Genomic DNA, 22,718 nt, shown 5'->3' on the forward strand with positions numbered 1-22,718 from the left:
ATACCACAACTAAGACCCAGCACTGCCAAAATATGTAACAAATTTTTTTTAAGAAAGTAGATGACTTTTAAAAAGATGCCTGGCTTAGTTGTCTTGGGTTTATAAATGAGGAAACAGCTGCTCTTCTCATGAACAGTAACAATATTAATGGCAGCTAGCACAGTGAGCATGCTTTCTGTGAAGGGCACTTAACACATATAAATCCGCTGGAGTCTCACAGTTAAGCCCATTTTGTAGCTGAGAGAGGTGAGGTGCAGAGAGGTAGAGTAACAAATCAAGATGCACAGCAAAGAAGAATCATGGCCAGCAGCAGGCCCATGAAAAGATGTTCAATCTCACTAATTGTTTGAGAACTGCAAATCAAAACTACCATGAGGTATCACCTCACTCCAGTTAGAATCAGTTCAGTTCAGTTACTCAGTCATGTCTGACTCTTTGCGATCCTATGGACTGCAGCACGCCAAGCCTTCCTGTCCATTGCCAACTCCCGGAGTTCACTCAAACTCATGTCCATTGAGTCGGTGATGCCATGCAGCCATCTCTTCCTATGTCATCCCCTTCTCCTCCCGCCTTCAATCTTTCCCAGCATCAGGGTCTTTTCCAATGAGTCAGTTCTTTGCATCAGGTGGCCAAAGTATGGGAGTTTCAGCTTCAGCATCAGTCCTTCCAATGAACACCCAGGACTGATTTCCTTTAGGATAGACTGGTTGGATCTCCTTGCAGTCCAAGGGACTCTCAAGAGTCTCTTCTCCAACACCACAGTTCAAAAGCATCAATTCTTTGGTGCTCAGCTTTATAGTCCAACTCTCACATCCATACATGACTACTGGAAAAAACCCATAGATTTGACTAGATGGACCTTTGTTGGCAAAATAATGTCTCTGGTTTTTAATATGCTGTCTAGGTTGGTCATAACTTATCTTCCAAGGAGCAAGCATCTTTTAATTTCATGGCTGCAATCACCATCTGCAGTGATTTTAGAGCTCAAAAAAATAAAGTTTGTCATTGTTTCTACTGTTTCCCCATCTATTTCCCATGAAGTGATGGGACCAGATGCCATGATCTTAGTTTTCTGAATGTTGAGCTTTAAGCCAACTTTTCCACTCTCCTCTTTCACTTTCATCAAGAGAATGGGAAAGTCGAGAGATCTCTTCAAGAAAATTAGAGATACCAGTCAAAATAGCCATCATTTAAAAGTCTACAAATAACATGCTGGAGAGGGTGTGGAGAAAAGGGAATCCTCCTACACTGCTGGTGGGAATGTAAATTGGTACAGCCATTATGGAAAACAATATGGAGTTTCCTCAAAAATCTAAAAAATATAATTGCCATATGATCCAGCAATCCCATTCCTGGCCATGCATCCAGACAAAACTCTAATTTAAAAAGATACATGTACCCCTATGTTCACAGAAGCACTATTTACAATAGCCAAGATATGGAAACAGCCTAAATGTCCACTGACAGGTGAATGGATTAAAAAAAAAAGTGGTACATGTATCAGTGGAAGACTACTCAGTCAGAAAAAAAGAATTAAAATGCCATTTGCAGCAACATGAATGAACCCAGAGATGATCATACTAAGTAAATCAGGAAGACAAATACCATATAATATCGCTTACACGTAGAATCTAAAATACAACACAAATGAACGTATCTACAAAACAGAAACGGACTCATGGACATACAGAACAGACTTGTGGTTGCCACGGGAGCAGGGATGGTGGGGGAGAACAGATTGGGAGTTTGGGAGCAACAAATGCAAACTAATATATATATGTGTGTGTGTGTGCAACTGAGTCACTTTGCTGTACAACAGAAACTAACTCAACCCTGTAAATCAATTACAGTTCAGCGAGTGTGTGCTGCGTTCACGCCCGCCTCTTCGTGAGAGCAGAGACTGTGGCCCGCCAGGCTCCTCTGTCCATGGGATTCTCCAGGCAAGGATACTGGAGTGGGTTGCCATGCCCTCCTCCAGGGGAGCTTCCCAACCCGGGATCGAACCCGGGTCGCTTATGTCTCCTGCATTCTTCTTTACCATTAACAGCACCTCAGAAGCCCTAAACTAGGAAAAAAAAAACAACAATAAACCTATTTCCAGGATTCGATCCCTGGAGTGGTCTGGCTCAGAATTTTCATCGATCTCACGGTGTCTTTTACTGCTTACCCACCTGTGTCTGTCTCATCTCAAGTGCAGAAGTTTTGTCATAGCTCTTCCTAGTAATAGCCACCCCCAGCTACATCCTCCCCTCTCCCCCGCCAAGACTGAGCACACGGTAGGTGCTTCAGGAGTTGTCCCTAGACGGGCTGTCCCCAAGACGGTTCCCTGGACAGGGACACCGTCTCCTGACACCAGGTGGCAGCATTGGCTAAAAATTCTCTCAGAACTCTGTGTCTAGAGCTGTCAGTCAAGTAAAAATTTAAACTTTTATTTCTGGTACAAATGATAAATATTTTGCATTAAAAATCTGGAATTCAAGTTTTCCTCATACTTCATGCTCCCTCCCTGTCCCAGAACCTTACAAAAATATTTCCGTTTAGAGGAAGCAAGCCGGCACCTGCTCCCTCGGCAAAGTCCAGGTTTGCAGAAAGGCACGTACGGTCTGTGTCAGGGTGGGGACGGCGGCCTCAGAGGCCAGAGTGAGAGGAAGGCGTTGAGATCCGTGCTTGGGGCTGTGCCCCCTCTGGTGCAATGATTCTTCCCCTCCTTGCTGCACAGTGGGACGGTGCACAGGGGCCAGGTCCTTCCCAACGGTGGGGCAGGGGTTGTGTGTAGGGAGGTGGGTACGACAGGCACAGACACCTTTCAGGGTCTAAACCTTAGAAGAGTTAAACAGGAGAGTCACAGGCCGTCACATTTTGGGTGCTTGAAAGTGAACACTTCAGGGAGATGGAGGAGGGGAGGCAAGCTTGGAGAAGCCCCCTTCTCCCTGGGTCCCCAAGGAAGGCACGGGACAGGAGTGGGGGCTGCCTTCATGAGTTAACCCTTGCCACGCCACACTCCTTCACAGTCATGGGTGAGGGGGCCAGAGGCTCCGGGATTAGGTGATGGAAGGAAGAGCAATAAGGCCTCGGGTGTCGGAGGTGGGGGGGGGCACCCCCCTGGCGGCTGGGGGAGGGGCAGTGGGTCCCGGGCAGCTGCCTCGGGGACCACCCCTCGTGCCAGCCTGGCTAGGGGTCCTCATCCCAGAGGCACAGCTGCTTCTGGGGCACGTAGAAGTCGAAGCTATAGCTCTTCTGGCAGCTGCGGATGCCGCACTTGTAGGGCGCTGGGCGGTCGCGGCTGTGGCAGTACTTGAGCATGCAGGGGTACCAGGCCAGGCTCAGACCATAGCGGCAGACGCAGGGCCTCCCACGGTCCCCCGCCTGCCCGCAGCGAGGCAGCAACACCTGCTCCCAGGCCTTGGGGAGAGCCTCGAACACGGAGCCATCCACACCTGGGAGAGAAGGCGGGGGTCAGGGGGTGCGGGGGCCTCCCCACATGGCCCCTTCGGGCATCCCAGCACCCCCACAAGCTAAGCGTTATCACCCTTGTTTTACAGATGAGAAAACGGCCCAGAAAGGTTATTGGCCTGGTTGACGTCACACAGTAAGCAGGGACTCAGGACTGTCTTGACTTCAAGGCCTCCACTTGCCCCTGCCAGTGCTACGCCACCCTACGCTTAAAACCATTACTGCGCTGGACATGATGGCACAGAGGCGTGGGGAGGAGGAGCAGGAAAGCAAGGGAAGCTTCTAAAGGAGGTGGTATCTGAGGAGGGCCAGGGAGGGAAGGGCCAGCACAAACGTGCTGGGGAAGTCAGGGTGGCCAGCACACAGGGCACACACGGGCGGGGTGCTGGGGGCACAGAGCAGCGACCTAGCCCAGGCTCGGCTCAATGACCACGGGAGGGGCCAGCCCCTGGTCCCTGAGGGACAGCATGTGGCTTCCACCTTGGTCTGGGGTGCAGCCCACAGGGGAGCGGCAGGTGCTGTCGGGGGCACGGCCACAGCTCTGTCGGGCATTTCTAAATCCAGTGGTGCCCTGGGAGGAGCAGGCATTTCTCTTACGCTCAGCCAGCCAGGCAGAAGGACCAGGGACCTGGCGTTGGAATGGTGACATCTCTCTGCCCTCCCTACAGAGAGGAGCCGAGGATAGGGCTGGGAAAGATGACCGGGAGATGGGCCAGGTGTGAGGTCACATAGGCCAGGAAGGCAGGGACCACACCAGGATGGGAGGCGTTCTCAAGGGTACTGGGGGAGAAACGCTGGGTCCCCAGAAGGTGTGAAGTGAAGGAGTGGAGCTGAACTCTTGAGAGGCAGCAGCAGAGGTAGCCAGGTGGGAACGGGTGTCTTTGGGCCCCATCCAGACCCTGGTTCCTGCGCATGTCCTCGGCAGGTTTCACCTGTGTTCTCACTCAGGGCACAGATGGGGCAGGGGGTGGAGCTGCCGGGGGAATTCCCTCCCCAGGGCCTAGAAGAGTCACCGTTCTGCGTGTTCCTACATGGAATCGATCCCTTTCATTGACTCCCCTTAATAAAGAGCCTCACAGGCGCCACTTCCTCCAGGAAGCCCTCCCTGACCAGTCCCAGCTGGGTGGAGAACTCCCGTATCTCATCATTGCTCCCCATCATATTCGAGGTGATACAGCAGTGGGCCGCACCCAGCTGACCTTGCTCCAGCCAGAACCGGACGTCCTCCTGGCGGGTGTAGATGGCATCCACGGCCTCGGCACACACGTTGCGGAGATGGGGGCTCAGCAGCGCCCCCTGGCTGAAGTTGACGGCGATGTCCATGTGCATTCGCTCTGGCCCCCGCACCTCCTCAGCCTGCCGGACTGCCCGTGGGTTTTTCTGGGTGGAAGAGAAGAGTTGTTCCCACCCGGCCTCAGTCAGCCCCCTGCCCACTCTTTCCCTGGTCGCTGATTGTCAGACAAGCCCAGGCTGGCTGCCTTCAGATCCTTGGGGCCACCTACAGGGTGACAGTCAGGGGGAACCAGCCCCCCTCCAAACGGTGGAAAAGCTGATACCCAAGGCACCGTCGAGCCTTTTCAGCCCGCCACTGAGCTGACCTCTGAGACCTAAGGGAGAATTCTGACATGTTGCTGGGGGGTGGGGGGTGCTGTTGGTGGGCAAGCCAGGCCAATTGTCCCAGGGTCAATGACCGCTGGCGTCCTGTACTTCCCAATATCCAGGTAACTGAATCTCTCTGGGAAAAGCAGACAGAAGGGTGGGACCTAGGACAGGTCCTGCTGAAGAGTTTAGGGGGCTTACCCGAGGCTGGCGAGAGGCCCGGGGTCAGGGAAGGGACTGGGAGCAGGCAATAGGCTGAGGGGTTCCAAAGCTGCGTTGAACACTTTACATGCTCCATCCCACTTAATTCTCACTGTAACCCATCTCTCACTAAGAAAACAGGGGCTTTGAGGGACTTTCCTGGAGGGCCAGTGGTTAAAAACGAGCTTCAAATGTAGTGGGTATGGGTTCCATCCCGGGTTGGGAAACTAAAATTCCACATGCCCTGTGGTGTGGCCAAAAAACAAAGAAAATAGGGACTTGGAAGGGAGGTGATGTGTCTAGAGTCACCCAGATGGTGAGTGGTGGTGCCACAGCTGAAGGCAGATCTGACTTGTCTCCATCATAAACGGGGAGGGGCTGAGGTTGGGGGCAGGAGGAACTTGAGAGATAGGGGTTCGGTGCAGATTAGGGATCTGGGGTTATGGGATCAGGTGTGGCCTGGGGCATAATCAGGGGGTTCAGGATTAGAGGCTGAGTGTGGGGCCAGGGATTAGGTGGATGGGGCAGGGTGGGAGACTGAGGCTGGGGCGGGTGGGGTCCAGGCCAGAGCTTAGCTGCAAGGGTGCATGCGGGCTCTGGGGCAGGCCTGGGGTGGGCACTCACCTGCCGGAGCTTGGCCATGGCCTCGCTGGGAATGATCTCATTGTGGTGCAGCCGGGTGACGAAACAGAGAGCCTGGAACTGACTCTGCCCCTTCTCCAGCTCCCCCAGAATCAAGGCCCGGAAGATCTTCACATCCTGATGGGGAAGGGCAGAAGGATGGGGGCTGGTTGGAGGGGGTGAGGTCTCACCAGTCCCCCCCCACACACAGTGCTCAGCTCAGACTGCCCTCCCTCAGGGGACACAGGCCTGGACACTGTCCTGCAATGGATACCTCCCTCCCGCTGTCCTGGGAATTTTTTTCTTTCCCATTTAAACCCGTGACTTAAAAGAACACACCCCAGATGTTCCAAAGCCTTCTGGAAAATTCACATAGTGTACCGCTAGAAAGCTTTCCAAAAACAAGGCTGTTTAAAAGTACGGAACTTCACCTTAAAGGAAACCACCCCTTTGGTACCTGGTTCACTCACAGCTGATGCTTCCCTTCTGTGGCACCCCCGTGTTCCCTGATCAGGGTGAGTCAGGGCCCCTACGACCACCTGACCAGGGTGTCACAAGGCAGAGGCTGCACGTTTTATAAGCACAGATTTCAGAGCTCCTCTCGCTGACTTTCCCATTCAGTAGGTTTGGGGAGAATGCCCCCAGTGCTCTAGTCATCCAGGCTCCTAGACACCAGCATCTCAGATGAAGGTGGCGGAGTCAGGATGGGGTTAAGGGCAGACACAGCAGCAGCTGTTGCCAAGGGTGCTGCGATGGCTCACCTTTCCCCTTCCCTCCCCACTTCCCCTTTCCCCATGGGGTTACTAATGGCCTGACCAGCAGGCCAAGGGCTCCTTCCTGTCACTGACTCACCGTGTGAATCAGGGAGGCCAGAGAGGGGCAGAGGAAGAAGGGAGAGGGGCTGTGGGATGGGGTCCCCTTTCCAAACTGGCTGCTGAAACCCTGGGCACCCTAGGTATCCCTTGCTCCCACCCAGCTCTGTGCCTTGGCTAATGGCTCTCGATGAGACATCAGCAGGTCCCAGTCAGCAGTGGTCTAAGTGTGTGAAGATCCCCCCTGACTGGGAGGGACCCTGGTCACACTGATAGTTCCTCCAGGAACCCTAGTGGTCCTGCACCAACACAGAGGGTATAGAGCCTATATAGATACGAATCCTTCAATGACCGTGCCCTAGGCTCACTCACCAAACCTCTCGGTTCACTGAGTGCTTCCTGCCAACTGAAACGCTCTGAGAACAGGGTCTGAGGGGCCCCCCTGGATTCTGGTGTAGGCAGTGAGGGGCCCAGGGTTCCCCTCCAAGCCTGCAGTGTATTAGTGGCGTCCAGCTCACCTCCCAGTTTCTCTAAGCCTCGTTTGTAAAGTGGGGATGATGCCACTTTTACCCGCAGAGTTGTGGTGAGGACAGAACAGGCTGGTGTGAAGGGAAACACAGAGAATGCCCACCCTGAGTCAAGCGCCTAGCAGCGCTGGCTGGGGCCACTGGCCCACCGCAGGTGACTGGTCAGTGCTGTCATCCCACAAATCCCCGTGCCCTTTTGTCCTTTTCTTTGTTTGTTTGTTTTAGAGTCTTTTGATGTAGACCATTTTTAAAGCCTTTATTGAATTTGTTATAATATTGCTTCAGTCTTATGTTTTGGTTTTTGGGTCCCAAGGCATGTGAGATCTTATCTCAGCCCCCTGACCAGGGATCAAACTGGTACCCTCTGCGTTGGCAAGCGAAGTCTTAACCACGGGACCACCAGGGAAGTATATCACCACCCACCCCCCATGCCCTTTGGAATTCCTCTGACTCTACAAGGACTTTCGCTACTTCCCTTCACTGTAAATGGTCTCTGGAACATTGAGGGGTGGGAGTGTCCAGGGAGATTTTCCACCAAGACTGTAGTAGACAGGGAGACTGAGGCCCAGCTGGTGAGAAAGGTTATGTTAGGTTCCTCCTGGTCCCAGGCTTGGAGGGAAGGTGAATCACAGCTCGGGTAACCGCAGCTTCCTCTCAGCAGGAAATCCGCTCTCGGGCCATGAGGCTAGGCTCTCCTTGTCCCGCCAAACCTCGGTCATCCAATCTTCCACACCCTCAGGTCGGCTGAGGGGAGACTGGAGTTGGTACTTGGGTGCATTTCCCCTCAGTTTTTGCCAGGGGAGACTTGATACCAGACTTCCCCTCCTGGGGCTGAGTTAGGCGGATGTCCCTGGCAGGACCCCCAGGCAGGATCCAAAGTCCGCGTATTTTCAGCCATGACCCTTGAAGAGAATGCCATCTGGGGTATTCACAGCATCTTCTCCGATACCACAGGCACGTGCCGTAGCCTGTGGTTTGTGGGCTGCCCCGAGCTGGCCTCCTGGTTGGACACTACCCATCTACCACTAGCCAGAGAAAGCATTTAAAATTCTAGACCAGACCAGGGGGTGAACAAAATCTGTCAGAATATTTTCCCTGCTTCTAGATTAAATAACAATGTCAGGACTCAGAGGGAGAGGGAGAGGGTGGGATGATTTGGGAGAATGGCATTGTAACATGTATACTATCATGTAAGAATCGAATCGCCAGTCTATGTCCGACGCAGGATACAGCATGCTTGGGGCTGGTGCATGGTGATGACCCAGAGAGATGCTATGGGGAGGGAGGTGGGAGGGGGGTTCATGTTTGGGAACGCATGTACACCCGTGGTGGATTCATGTCAATGTATGGCAAAACCAATACAGTATTGTAAAGTAAAATAAAGTAAAAATAAAAATTAAAAAAAAAAATAGCAACAACAACAACAACAAAAAACAATGTCAATGACAACAGCAAAATGCTACCAAAATGGTAGCCTGACTGCAGGTGAAGCGAGGGGATGAGAATTTTTTGTTGAGATAGATTTCTTCTATGTCTCTCATTTATTTCTGCAGGACAAAGATTTACTGAAGTTTATAACTGGTAGGGACAAGTCACTGTTACCATGAGTCAAAAAGGATATACTGTCCCATTCAAATCTTCACAACAACAGGAGGTAGGAACTATGATTATTACTGTGTTTGGAATGGATAACTTGCTCAAGGTCATGAGACCAAGAGGAAACGCAGCCAAAATTTTTAACCCAGGCAGCCTGCCTCCAAAATCCAAACTCTCACAACCATAATGCACAACTGCTTCTAGGTCAACTAATCCAATGTCTTTGATGCCCAGTGACAGACCAGATGGTAAGGCGTCTGCCTGCAGTGCAGGAGGTTCAGGTTCGATCCCTGAGTCAAGAGGATTCTCTGGAGAAGGAGACAGCAACCCACTTCAGTATTCTTGGCTGGCGAGTTTCATGGACAGAGGAGCCTGGTGGGCTACAGTCCCTGGGGCTGCAAACAGTCGGACATGACTGGGCAAATACCACTTTCACTTTCTAAAGAAACTAAATCTCAGGCCCAGAGAGAGAGTGTGGCCTGCCCGCAGCCACACAGCCAGTGAGTGACAGAAGAGAACGCAGGGCCCTCTTCCTGCCGTGTGGTTTGCGTGTCCTCAGCAGACCTGCCCCGGGACGATGGTGGCTCCCATTCAAGGCTGTGTGTGACTAACAGTCAACAGCATCTGATGCAAACATCAGGGAAAGATGACACAGGATCACCTTTCTAATCCCTCTTCCTGCTCTGCCCAGGGCCTCTGTAAACTCTGAATTTTCCAACCTTCTTAATCTGTATCTCCAGGAAACCAAGTTCCGTGTGCTGAGCCCGGGAGGGAGACAGCAGTCCAAGCAGCTGGATCTCTGTGGCTCCATCATCATGACCAGTGTCTCTCCTACCTTCTACTCCCCACACCTCAGACTCACTCCTAGGGCCCCTTTTCCCTCCAGCACAGAGGACAGGGCAGGGGAGAGGGCCCCCTGCTTCAGGGAACATCTGACCAGATGCTAAGCCCCCAGCTTTCCTCCTTGCCCAAGAATCCCCTGGGATGATCCACCCAGATGCGGCCTAATGCCCAAGGCAGATGACACAGCTGGGAAGAGCACATGGCAGGCTTTTCAGGCCCAGGTCTCAAGGCTAGGACATCCAAGATGGGCAGTTTCTATAAGGCTCCTTCTTCCACGGGCTCCTAGGAACCTCCAGCCCCCCAGGAGCAGGCCACTAGGAAGAAGAGGAGGGGACGGTACCAGGGCTGAAACTGGGCCACACAGAGGGGATGGTCACAGAGATACAGCAAGTCCCCTATACGAACTTTCAAGCTGTGAACGTTCAAAGATGCATCTGGTTCCAGCAAGGAACCAGAACCTGAGCCATCAACGTCAGGCATGAATGAAATTGCAGCTTGCCTTCTGTCTCCTATTTCTGATGATCCTTCAGCTCCATCATCTCCCACCTCCTCTCCCTCCTCCAGTCGGTAACTCCTCTTGCCTGTTCACTCGATGCCAGCCCCTGTATGACAGCTGTTGTACGGTACTACTGTACTTTTCAAAGTACGGTATTGTAAGATTAAAAATGTTTTACTTTTTGTGTTTTTTAAAATGTATTATTTGTGTGAAAAGTATAAACCCAAGACAGTACGGTACTATATAGCCAACTGTGTTAGTTGGGTACCTGGGCTAACCTTGATGGACTTAACGAACAAACTGGACTTATGAACGTACTCCCAGAAGGGAGCTCATTTGTATGTAGGGAACTTACTGTACTGAGGATTTGCTGAAGTCTTTTGTGGGTGGTTTAAAGGTTCTCAGAGAGCAGGATAGTTAAGAGCAAACGTTCTGGAGCCAGTGCTGCCCGCATTCAAATCCTGGCTTTGCTGATACACGCCATGTCATCCTGGGGGATTCACTTGACCTCTCTGTATCTTAGTTTCCACATGTGTAAAATGAGTACAAGCAACAATACCTACACCTCAAGGAATTCCTGTGAGGAAAGATGAGTGAAAGGTCTCAGAACAGCATGGGCTGGACTCCCTCAGTTTTTCTCTAGAATTGTTGCAATCCCTGGCCTAGCTCCAACTGTGATCAACTCCAGACCTGCAGAGGCAAGGAAAAAGAGCTTTCTTCCAGAGACACACCAGAGCCCCAGAGAAGTCAGGTGACTCTGCTGGAGCTTGCAGGTAATCAGCAAATCGGTGGGAGAGCACTGACTAGCCTCACCTGGGGCAGGGCCTTCACAGGCGGCGGGGCAGGGCCTTCACAGGCGGCAGGGCAGGGCAGTGGGCAACACCAAGGTCAGGGCCCCAGTCTTCAAGGGACTCATAGGGGAAGCTGACCTACAACTGAAGTCAGCGCCCCTGATGAGGCCTAGGGTGGAGGCTTATGCAAAGTGCTATAGGGTAAAGGTGAAAGTGAAAGTCACTCAGTTGTGTCCGACTCTAGTCCTCTGGTCCCTTTAGGCATGGGGCTGGGAGGGGTGGAGGGAGGGAAGACTTACTAGAGCAGAGGTCCTCAACAGTTTTGGCACCAGAGACAGGTTTCGTGGAAGACAGTGTCCCCACGAACCAGGTTGGGGCGGGGGAGGCATGCATGGACGGATGGTTTGAGGATGATTCAAGCGTGTTACATTTGTTGTGTGCTTTATTGCTATTGTTATATCAGCTTCGCCCCAGATCATCAGGCACTAGATCCTGGAGGCTGGGAACCCCTGTACTAGATTGAAGGATACTTCACTGGTTCTGGACAATGAGAGGAGAGGGGGCTTTCTAGGCAAGAGAGAGGCAATTACAGAAAATGTGTGTGTGTGTGTGTGCTGTGTGCTCAGTCGTGTCTGACTCTTTGCAACCCCGTGGACTGCAGCCCACCAGGCTCCTCTGTCCATGGGATTTCCCAGGCAAGAATACTGCAGTGGGTTGCCATTTCCTCCTCCAGGGGCTCGTCTCGACCCAGGGATCGAACCTGCGTCTCTTGCACCTCCTGCACTGGCAGGCAGGTTCTTTACCATGAGCACCACCTGGGAAGCCTCAGGTGAATAAATTACAGAAGATGAATAATGAATAAATTACAGAAGCTGGGGTGTACAAAGGCATCTTAATGCCCCCTCATCCATCTCTTCACACTATCGTCTTATGATCTGCCTAATGCCCTTCCAAGGCTTCTTTTGTCCTCACCATAAACTGTACCCCCCAGAGACTGGCATCCACATCTTTGCTGACAGTTCTGAGCATTGAACCAAAGAGGTGGCGGTTTCCAGAATAAGCGAGGCCATGTGCCTTTCTATGAGGTGATGCCTGTCGGGGATGCCCCGTCCCATCCTGCCCAGCCTCCTTCAGGACTCAGTTCGCATGCATCCATCACCCCCACCAACTCTCCAGCAGAGCTGGCCAGGTCCAATCCCTACCTTCCTCCCACTGTGTCTGGAAGGACCTCTTTCCTTGTCTTTCCTTCCAGACTCAACTCCTTGAGGCTGGGATAGTATATTATTTGCAGTGTATCCCCACCCACTAGAACACAACAGGTGCTCAATACATATCTGGAAATGAATAAATGAAGGATGGACTGAACACACAAGAGCAGGCCAGGGTCCTAAGGAAAGTGATGGGAGTACCAGGGAGGGGAGGGAGGGAGGGAGGGGAAGGCAGTGCTGGAAGGAAGAGGCTGGTGGGAGGGCAGGGACAGGGTCTGAGAGCCCAGTGAAAGTCTGAGCTTCATCTAGCAGACCACTGGAAATAATCACTGGATTTTCAGCCTGGAGGTGACATGCACGAATCCCTGGCTTAGAGCTGAATCAGAAACTTGAGCTGTGCTAGGTCAGGGTGCATCTTATCTAAACACCTTGGAAGGGCACCAGTCCTCATGTAGCGTCTTCTGCCTGGGCAACAAGTCCCCCAGGCCCTCCACGCTGAGCCCCTGGCTCAGGACAGCGGCTCCACCTTATCTATGCATTGTCCTCAGTCTGACACAAAGCTGAGTGAAGGCACCCATGCTCTGGGGCCTCGATCGAAACCTCTTGCCCCCAACAAGAAGACGGTTCTTCTTGGGCTTCCTTGTACCCGGGCTCCTGCATACTGGCAGCTACAGCTACGCTTTTGGCTTCTAGAGGTTCAGGGGAGCTTTTTCATGCTCCAGTGAGGTTCCAGCAGGGGACGTGACCTTCAAGGTCACCTAGCTGCAGGGCCAGCCCCAGGCGCCCAGATTTTCTAACTCAACCATGTGATCTTTCTGCTCTTTCCAGCTCCCCGCTGAGCCCTCTCCCAGATATTCTATTCTTCCCTGCATCCACTCCCTGCCCTAGACCCTCTGTATCTCATAGAGAGAAGGCTGTTCTGGGAAAAGCAGGGGGTAGCCCTCTGCACTTACATGAGCCAGGCTTCTGCTGCTGCCTTCTGGGGGGAGAGGCTCCAGGGAAAGCTCGGTGTTGGGGACAGCAGGCGACCCCGAAGACAGAGCCCATGGGAGCGCTGATGACCCTGGCACTGTCACACAAGCCCGACTGCCAGCTTCCAGAATGAAAGGGGGAAACAAGCCTCTTGTTCTGACTGCTACGGGGTTTTACGTTACAGCCAAGTCGAATCGTGACTGTACACACAGACAGACACCTGCTCGCCCCCATTCAGGGGCCACGTGGCCACAAGCTTTCACCCAGAGGTGCCGAGCTTTCAACGATCTCCCACCCTTCACCCAGCGGCACCCAGGCCCCCCACGCCCCTTGTGCTGGGGCCCACACTTCCGCTCGGCCGCGGGCCCCTCCTCTCTTGCACCCCTGCTCCTAGGAGCATGTTTCCGCCCCCAAGGCCTCTCCCAGGAGTCTCCATGTCACCCCCTTTCTCTTGATCAGCACAGCACCCCTTGCATGTAGTCACACACGCCCATTTCCCCCCACAGTCTCTCCACACCCTTCTCCCGCCCTCCCTTCTTCCCCCAAAGTCTCTCTCTCTCTCTCTCTCTCTCTCTCTCTCTCTCACACACACACACACATACACACAGCGTCTTCCATGCCTTCTCACACATCAGCCTCTGCACCCACCGCACACAGGCTGTTACACTCACCTACCTCCAGCCACTCACATTGGCCTCTCCCAGTTCACCTCCCCAGCCTAGCCTGGCCAACCGCCCCCCCCCCCAATCCTGCCCTCCTTCCCACCGCCAGCTCCCAGCTCCCCCCTGACTCCAAGCACCCTTCCTCAGCCACCTTTTCCAGAAAGCCCACCATGGGGAAGTGCGGGGAGAATCTCCCATCTCAGACCTCGCTGCCACCCAGCCCTGGACCACAGGGGAACTGAAAACAAAGAGGGCCAGACAGTGGAGCTCCTGTGCTCTTCTGGGCTGCTCAGTCATGTCCAGCTCTTTGCTACCTACCCCATGGACTATAGCCCGCCAGGCTCCTCTGTCCATGGGGATTTTCCAGGCAAGAATACTGGAGTGGGTTGCCATGCCCTCCTCCAGAGGAATCTTCCCAGCCCAGGGATCGAACCCAGGTCTCCCGCATTGTGGATTCTTTATCATCTGAGCCACCAAGAAAATCCAAGAATACTGGAGTGGGTAGCCTATCCCTTCTCCAGCGAAACTTCTCCACCCAGGAATCAAACTGGGGACTCCTGCATTGCAGGTAGATTCTTTACCAGTCAGTCTACCAGAAAAGCCCATGGTGGAACTGACCTTCCCTCAAAAGCCCTCTCCCAGCCCACCTCTGTGGCACTGTGGTTACACAGCCCAGGCTGGAGGCCACACTCCAGGTCCCCGTGAAGCACCTGCTCCTCTCTCCCCCTGCCCCTCAGACGGCACACACCAACTCCTGGGAGCTTCCTCTGCCATCTTGCTCTCCTTCCTGGCGCACCGGAGTATGAGGTTTTGAGGCCCATCCTGAGCCAACCCAAATATTTACTGCTCGGCTCCTGGCTGGAGCCGCTTTATACCTAGAGTGGGGCTGGCTTCCCTGTGCTGGGGAGGCGAGAGGTCAGCCTGGAGAGGCAGCCAGGGAGCAGGGCCCTCCTCACCCCGCACTGGCCGCCCCAGGACAGGCACAGGAACACCTGGGCTGCTCTGGCTGGACCCCTGGAGAGGCACAGAGGCAAATGGAATCAACCCAAAGCCAAGCCAAGCACACTCCCTGGCTGGTGCCTGGGGAGGCAGGCTGCCCCGTTATGAGATGCCTGCAGACCCCAGGGGCTACGCCTACACAGAGACTCCCTGTTACAGGTCATCCGTGCAACCACTTGCTGGGGGCAGTGCCCCCTGCCCTCCCCCAGGCCCCCAGCGCTCCGTCAGCCAAATCCCGAAGGTCACCACTGTCCCGACTGCTCCAGGAACAATGCGTGGCTTTATGTGGATCAAATGCACCCCAATGTCCCGCTGACTCAGGGCTCCTGAGACGGGGCTCCACGCTTCCTGCTCACTCGCATTCCCAGCCCCAGCGCCTCCCTCCCTCGCCCCCAGCCCTTCATCAGAATCTCCCCCCGCCCCCCTGTGGGGGCCAGCCACTTCAACACTTGCCAACTGAAAGGACGGGAGTCCTAATGATGCCTGGGTCCCCAGAAGAGGAACAATCTGCTTGGCTGTGTTAGGAAGGAGGGCTGGGGCCCTGGCTGGAACTGCTAGTTCTCTTCTCACCTGCCTCTGCTGGCCTCTGCTTTGCTGAGGCCTCTTACTCACTTCTCACAACATGTCTCCAAGCCGACATATGGCATTTGTGTTGTGTCTGAGCCTGGGGCTCAGAGAGTTTAAGTGACTTGTCAAGCCACACGGCTGGTCAAGGGCAGAAAAATGTACAGCAAGTGCTTAGAAGTATCTATTTAAAAAATGGTCCCCTCACTCCCATGGTCTCTCCAGGAGCCACGGCGGGAGGGCAAAAGGGAATATCCCAGGCTCAGTGAAGAGGTCAAAATTCAAAATTAATGGTGGGGCATGTGGCGAGCTTCCGGGGAGGGGTCCAGCCCAAGTCTGTAAGCAGGAAAGTTTCTCCATAGATGTGTCCCTCTGCACCAAGGCTCTTTTCAGCCTCCTTCTTCCTCTTCCCTCCCCTGTTCGGGTTTCTTCAGCCTCCGGGAAGGAGCCCATTTATATGTCACAGCAAGCACAGGCAGTCAGAACACAGTGGAAGAATCCCTGGGTCCCCATCCTGGATCGTTAGCTACTGATCTTGTCCAAGTCACTACACAGGCATGAGCCTCAGTTTGCACATCTGCGAAATGGATGCAATACTCGCCATTCGATGTAGTGGTGAGGATCAAATGAGGCCAGGTGTGTGAATGCCACTGTCAGTGTGTGATCTGAGTGACCACTCAGTGTGTGAGACCCAGACAGCTGTGATTCTTCCCTCAAAGCTGGCCTCGGTCTCACCGGCACCACCTCTGTGACCCTCAGGAAGCCTCACAGGAAGATCCTCACTTCTGTTTCTCCCCCATCAATAACAGAAGGTCACTCACTTGTCCCAGGTGGCAGTCCTCACTGGACAACTGGGATCCTTTGCCAGGACTCCACCTGGACATAAGTACTCAGAGAGTGGGAGGCACAGGCCAGCCTGCACCTTGGGGCAGGGCTGCTGATCCCTAACACAGGGAGGGCTTCCTCAGACACGGCAGAGGGACTGCTGTTAGAACCTGGGGCCCTGCGGGCACAAGCCGGGTGATTCTCTCTGATGACTCCTCATAAACTCCCGTGGGGAAATGCCCTGGGCACCACAAAGCTCTGGGCCTCTGCTGAAAGCACCTCTACCGTAATCTGTTCCCCGAAAGACACCCTCTCCATCACGTGCCTCCACTACTGATCACCAAACTGCAGGGACCCAACCTAAGCTGGGGAGGCGGACACTGCACCCTCAGAGGCTGTCCTGCCTGACACCCCTGTGATGAGCTATCCTGTTAGAACAAACAGCCGCAGGTATCAGTCTGGCCATTTGTATATTCCCTATTTTTGCTGACTCTCTCACAGCCCGCAGCTGCTCCCCCTACCCAGACGGGGAGCCCCCAAGGCACGGATGACTGTGCTCTCTGGACTGCTCCTTCCTCTGACCCCCACCCCCCAAGGCATGGGTGCCCAGGGCATGGGTCCCTTGAAGTGACCTCGAGCTGACCCGCCCTGTTGTATGGACCCCTTTATCTTGGCTCTGGGCTTCCTTGGTGGCTCAAGCAGGAAAGAATCTGTCTGGAATTCGGGAGACCCAGGTGCAGTCCTTGGGTCGGGAAGATCCCCTGGAGAAGGGCATGGCAACCCACTCCAGTTTTCTTGCCAGGGGAATTCCACGGACAGAGGAGCCTGGTGGGCTACAGTTCATGGGGTCACAAAGTCGGACATGATTGAGCAACACACACACACACACACACACACACACATATCTTGGCTCCAGCCCATGGCCCCTCTTGGCCCCCAGCCTCTACACGTTTGGAGTCTGGCTCCTTTCTCCCTCCTCCTGTTGCAGCCATGGTTCACCACCACCCCCACCTGCCCTTTGTAGCTGCACATGACTTTCTCTTATCTTTCAGTCCCACCCTCCCTGCCCCGTCAGCACCAAACCACACCGCCTGAACATGACTCATCCCCCTCCCCCAGATTCTGGACACTCAGATGATAAGAGATACTCAGAGGGAAAGAGAACTTGGATGGGGACAGCAACCTGGGGGAAGGGGACCAAGGCGACTGTCAGATCAAAAGCCGGGCTGGAGAGTCAGGATGGTGACATGCCCAGTGAGTCTGTACATCTGGGTATGATTACATGCATAGGCTTTGGATCATAAAGAAGGGCATTGCCTACGGAGACCATATGATGAATCAGCATTCTTGTGCTGAGGGCACCGAGAACGCGGCCCTGGGTCGCGTTTAAACACATTAGGGTTATTGTGGATAGAAAGACAGGTTTCAACTAAATGACTGAGTTGGGGCTTGACCTTCATTTCACAGTCTAACCTCGTGCCTCCTTCAAGTCCCTCCATCCCTGGAGCAACTCTGTCAGGGCGTCCCAAACGTTGCTGCTCATTGGAATCACCAGGGGCTCTTTAAAAACCCTGCTGTCTGGTTCCCACCCTCAGACATTTGGACTTAATTGGTCTGGAGTGCAGCCGAGGCACTGGGTTTTCTAAAGCTCCCCAGGCGATTCAAATGTGCAGTGAAGTTTGGGAGCCACCGAGCTGCAGCATGGTTTTTGAAAGCTGTGCCCTGAACTGATGGTCAGCAGCCTGTGGGCAGGGCTTACAGTCATGCACGATGGTGATTTGGTAGCCTGGAGGGCCTTGTGGAGTGTGTGATACTTGCCCGGGCTCTGTGTCCTACAGTGGGCTGATCACTGTGACAGTTTTACTGGCTTCAGGTCCAGTGTGGCAGGGTGGGGAGGGCCAGGTGGTGCTGGAGGAGGCAGAGGGTTGGAGGGGTGTGGACAGGGCGCTGCGGCAGGGGTGCGACCAGCTGGAGGAGGGCTATATTGCATCCAGCACAGGGGACCTTGCTGCTGCCCTGAGTAGCAGGACACAACAGGGATGACTGCTCCCTGCGGAGGGGCTGGCCAGCAACTCTGGAGTGTGATGGCTAACTTCCCGTGTCCATTTCACTGGGCTAAGAGATGCCCACAGAGCTGATAAAACATCTTTTCCGGGTGTGTCCGTGAGGGTGTCTTGGGAAGATACTAGCATGTGAAACAGGAGCCTGAGTAGAAGGTGGCCCTTGCCAGAGTGGGTGGGCATCATCCAATCCATTGAGGGCGTGACAAGAACAAAAAGGGTGGAGAAGGGGAAATTTGCTCTCTCTGCATGAGCTGGACATCCATCTTCTCCCGCCCTTAGACGTCAGTGCTCCTGGTTCTCAGGCCTCTGCACTCACACTGGAAAGACACAGGCCTTCCTGGGCCTCCAGCTGACAGACCACAGACTTCTCCGCCTTCATAATCATGTGAGCCAACAACCCCTCAAATAAAATCTCTTCTACAGCTCTGTGGTGGTGGTTTAGTCACTCAGTCGTGTTCGACTCTTTTGCAACTCCAATGGACTGTAGTCCACCAGGCTCCTCTGTCCAAGGGATTTCCCAGGCAAGATTAAAGTGGAGTGGGTTGCCATTTCCTTCTCCCAGGGAGATCTTCCCCACCCAGGGATCCAACCCATGTCTCCTGCTCGGCAGGCAGATTCTTTACCACTGAGCCACCTGGGTGTATTTCCGTCCTATCATTTCTGTTCTGCGGGCCTGGGTGTATTTCTCTTCTGTTATTTCTGTTCTGCGGGGGAACTCTAATACATGGAGCTTCAGAGAGAAGGTTCTGATGAGGGACTAAGGCTCTTTCAGGCTCAGTGCTGTCTTTCCGTGTGACTTTGGGTCTGTTGTTCAACATCGTTGCATCCGAGCTTAGCACAGAGGGTCCCTGCTGAGATGTGACGTGAGCCAGTGATAATTATGAAAGTCAGTGGCTTCTATTTCTGGAGCATTGGGTACGGCAGATGATACACAGTGAGTATTTCCTGTACGTGGCTCAGTTTAGTTCTCACAATGGCCATGGGAACAGTACCATTATCATCCCCATTTTACAGATGAAAAAATGAAGGCTTGGAGAGATCAAGTAGCTTGCCCAGAGTTAAACTACGTCTGTCTCCTTTCAGTTTGGACTGTTTCCCAAAGGTGACAAAGCGGCCAATGTTACTATTCCCAAATGGACTAGGGACTGTTCCCAAACCACCCCCAAACGGATTTGGTACGTGGAATAAAAGAAACACCAGATCCAGGACTTTTTCCTACAAGAAAAGTCATTACTTCTAGATAGAAGCTTCTCTTGGAAATCTGCCAGAGACCTTGAGGACTGGGCGAGCAACGAGAGGTGACCCACCCTAAAAAGATCCCTTATAAAAGCTGCTCTGGCCAATGCAGACCATGGACTAGGGTGGGGATAAAGGCTATTCCACTCCACTCCCAGCCTTCTCCAACTCCACCCCACCCCAGGCCAGCTGAGAAATCCAGAGTAGGAAGGGACCTTGGAAAGCTGGTTCCCTTCGGTGATTTTCACTCTCAATTCCCTCCCTTGCTGATGAAACTGGAGATGCCAGAGGGCGGGTGTGAAATGCCAGCTTCTGGGTCAGAGGTTACTCTGAAAAGCTGCAGGGAGGTTTGAACTGCTGCGGGGATTAAAATGAGGCTCTTACAATCAGTTCCAAATGGATTCTCTAACTGGGCAGTTGGCCCCTCACTTTACCCTCAGCCCCAATCCCCAGGCCTGCACCCCACTGCCACTGGCCTCTCCCCTACCCTCAGGATAGAGCAATAAAACCTTCCAAGCTGCAGCTAGAGGCTATAAAAGCTGAGCCCTACTCGTTGACTCTCTGACGGGTGTCCTACCCATAGTCTTGGCTGCTGGAGTGGTCCCAGGGATGGGGAAGTCTCTCGAGGGTTCCTGAACTGCCACAAAACAATGCGCAGTGGGGCAGGAGGGTGGGAGACTCCCGGGCTGGCCTGAGGCTCACTCTCAAGGACAAAGGGTTTCAGTGGCTGGAGGGGACGCTTAGACTCCTGCTTCCCCTATTTGGGTTTTCCAGGAAAAGAACAGACTTGACAAAATTCCCCTGGAGTTTAAGCGGGGAGGCAGGAGGTGTTCCTGCCCTGTCAGGTTCCCGCTCTCCACTCACACACTCACCTGCCCCTGCCTGAATTGAGAACCCAGCTTAGGCCTGCTCAGTAAGGAAGGGATCACACAGCCCTGCCAATCGCAACACTCAAGCACCCCTACCCCCACCCCACCCGCTCAACTGGTCTCCCTGCAGCCCTGGTCAGTGACAGCCCAACAGTCCAGGGACAGGTCAGCCGCCAAGCCCCACCTCCCCTGTCTATGGGTCCCTGGCCCCCAACCTGGTATATCATCTATGGCAATGTGGCTGGGCCCCTAGGTGACTCTGCAAACTTTGCCCTGACTCCTCTCAAGCTCTGGACTCCAAGAGGAAGGAGAGAGAGGCGGCTCAGATAGCTGCCCCAGAGCCCTGGGCTTTCCCCACTGCTGGCTGTCTCATCGGCTTCCCCTCTCCCCTTCCCTAGAGCCTCCCAGGGCCTCTTTCTACAGGAGAGGGAGGTGGGGAGCATGCTTCAGTTGATCAGGAGACTCCCTTGAGTACCACACCTCACCCACCTTCTTTCCTGCCAGGGTTCCCGCCCCTGGGTCACCGTTACTCGCTGCCCTTCCAGGCCCGCTTCCTGATAACCCTGAGCACCTCCATTCTCTACCCCACCTCACAACCCAGGGGACCCTTCCCACCTACTTGTTCCCTTCACCACACACACACAGGACAGGCTGGTCTTTATCCACCCAGGAACCCCCTTCCCCAGCCCAGGGAAGTGAAACAAGGAGAGGTGGTACATAGACTCCAAGATGTCAGGGCTGGGAGACCTGGAGTCACCCTCTTGTTCCTGTACAGAGGTGTGAAAGGTGGCCTAGAGAAGGAAAGGGACTTGCCCTAGGTCACAGTGAGAACCCGGGACCTCCGATGCCTGGCCCAGGACTTTTTCCTGATAAAGCCTGAGGGAATTACTCCAGAAAGGGAGACAGGGTTATTAACATTGACTCTAGTAGGGTCAGCACCTGGAGGGCGCGGGGAGACCTGGAAGAGGAAGTGCGGAGCCAGCTGGTCAGAGGGCCTCGGTGGCCAGGGTAAAAAGGTGAAAGGCCGCAAGGGAGAGTCTGAAGGGCAGCAGAGCAGTTCGTGGGGGAGAATGACGGGCGCTGGGGAGCAGGGCAAAGAGGTGTGGAGAAGACCCGCGTGACCTTGGCTAAGTCGCGTCCCTGTCCCTCTCCTGGCCCAGTTCTCCGGCCAGCAGACGGGACCCTCTCAGGCACGCAGATTTACCCCCTCCGCCCCGCCGCCGGGCAACCGACGGTGCCTCACCTTCTTAAAGTCGGCGGTGAAGGAAATGAGAGTGCCGTCGGGCTTGCGCAGCTCCAGGCTGATGCTGTCGGCGTCGCTGTCCGCCTGCAGGCTCTCCTCGGTCACCTGGCCGTCAGGCAGCCGCACCCGCACCCGCAGCTCCGACGGCGAGCTAGCCCCGGCCCCCGCGCCCACGCCGCGCGGCGCCCCCAGCAGCGGCACGAGCAGCGGCAGGAGCAGCAGCGCGGGGGACGCCCGGGGGACCCCGCAGCGGCCGGGCGGGCGCATCCCCTGGAGCCGCCGCCGCCCTCGCGGTCCCGGCGCGCCGCGAGCGGGCAGGGAGCTGCGGGGCCAAACTTTGCCCGAACTTGGAGGCTAGTTCACGGCGCGGGGGCGCGGCTCCCCCTGGGGCTGGGGGCTCAGCCGCGGGGCGCCAGCGACGTGGCGCCGAGGCACGTGGGCTGCGCTCCGCCGCGCGCCCCCCGGCGGCTCCGAGGCGGACGCCGCGCTCCCGGGGCCGGTCCGCCTCCCAGTCCCAGCGCGGCGCCTCCCGCGGCCCCCGGCTCCGGAGCTCCGAGACTCTGTTTTGCACTTTTCATTCAATCCCACCCCCCGTCACTTCCTTCAGAAAACAGAAACCACCAGGACCTGCCTTAAAGAGACCGCGCACCTCTCGGCCCTTAAAGGGCCCGCGGCGGCTCTCCCCGCGCTCGGCGGCGGGCGGGGCGGACCGGCGCGCGGCGGCCTGGTGGGAACTGGGTTTCTCAACCGCGCTCCCTCCGCGTCGCGCCCCGGCAGCGACCGGGCTGGCCCGGGAGTTGACTCTCCTGGCAGATCCCTTCCTCCCAGCGGGGGCGGGACGGGTGACTCTTCCCCCGCCTCCCCTCCCCCGGCCCCGTCCTTCTTTTTGGCCCGTTCTTGTGCCACGTGGATGAAAGAATCGGGCTTGGTGTTTTAGGGGTTTTGTTTGGTCTTTTCAGTTTCTCCGAGGGGGCGAATTTCTACACTGCTTCTGCAAAATCGGACCTCACCTCGCGTTCAGCCTTTTGACTGCCATAGATCAGGAGAGAGAGGGGCTGAGGTTCTGCTGGCATTGACATCCATCAGGTGTGAAATCTTGATCAGTCAGGCCGCCTCTCTGGACAGGGCCCTTGAAGTG

At 54.8% G+C, this 22,718-nt stretch overlaps 1 protein-coding gene across 1 annotated transcript; it reads right to left on the reverse strand.

Moving 5' to 3' along the window:
• On the reverse strand, positions 1,588–22,371 carry OAF (out at first homolog). The gene is made up of 4 exons (XM_005689554.3): positions 21,581–22,371; positions 5,878–6,012; positions 4,653–4,833; positions 1,588–3,437 (listed from the first exon to the last, which is right to left on the reverse strand). The coding sequence occupies exons 1-4, from the start codon at positions 21,845–21,847 to the stop codon at positions 3,172–3,174; spliced, it is 849 nt and encodes a 282-aa protein (XP_005689611.2). The 5' UTR covers positions 21,848–22,371; the 3' UTR covers positions 1,588–3,171.

Source organism: Capra hircus, chromosome 15, assembly GCF_001704415.2.
Source record: "Capra hircus breed San Clemente chromosome 15, ASM170441v1, whole genome shotgun sequence".
Classification (NCBI taxonomy): domain Eukaryota; kingdom Metazoa; phylum Chordata; class Mammalia; order Artiodactyla; family Bovidae; genus Capra; species Capra hircus.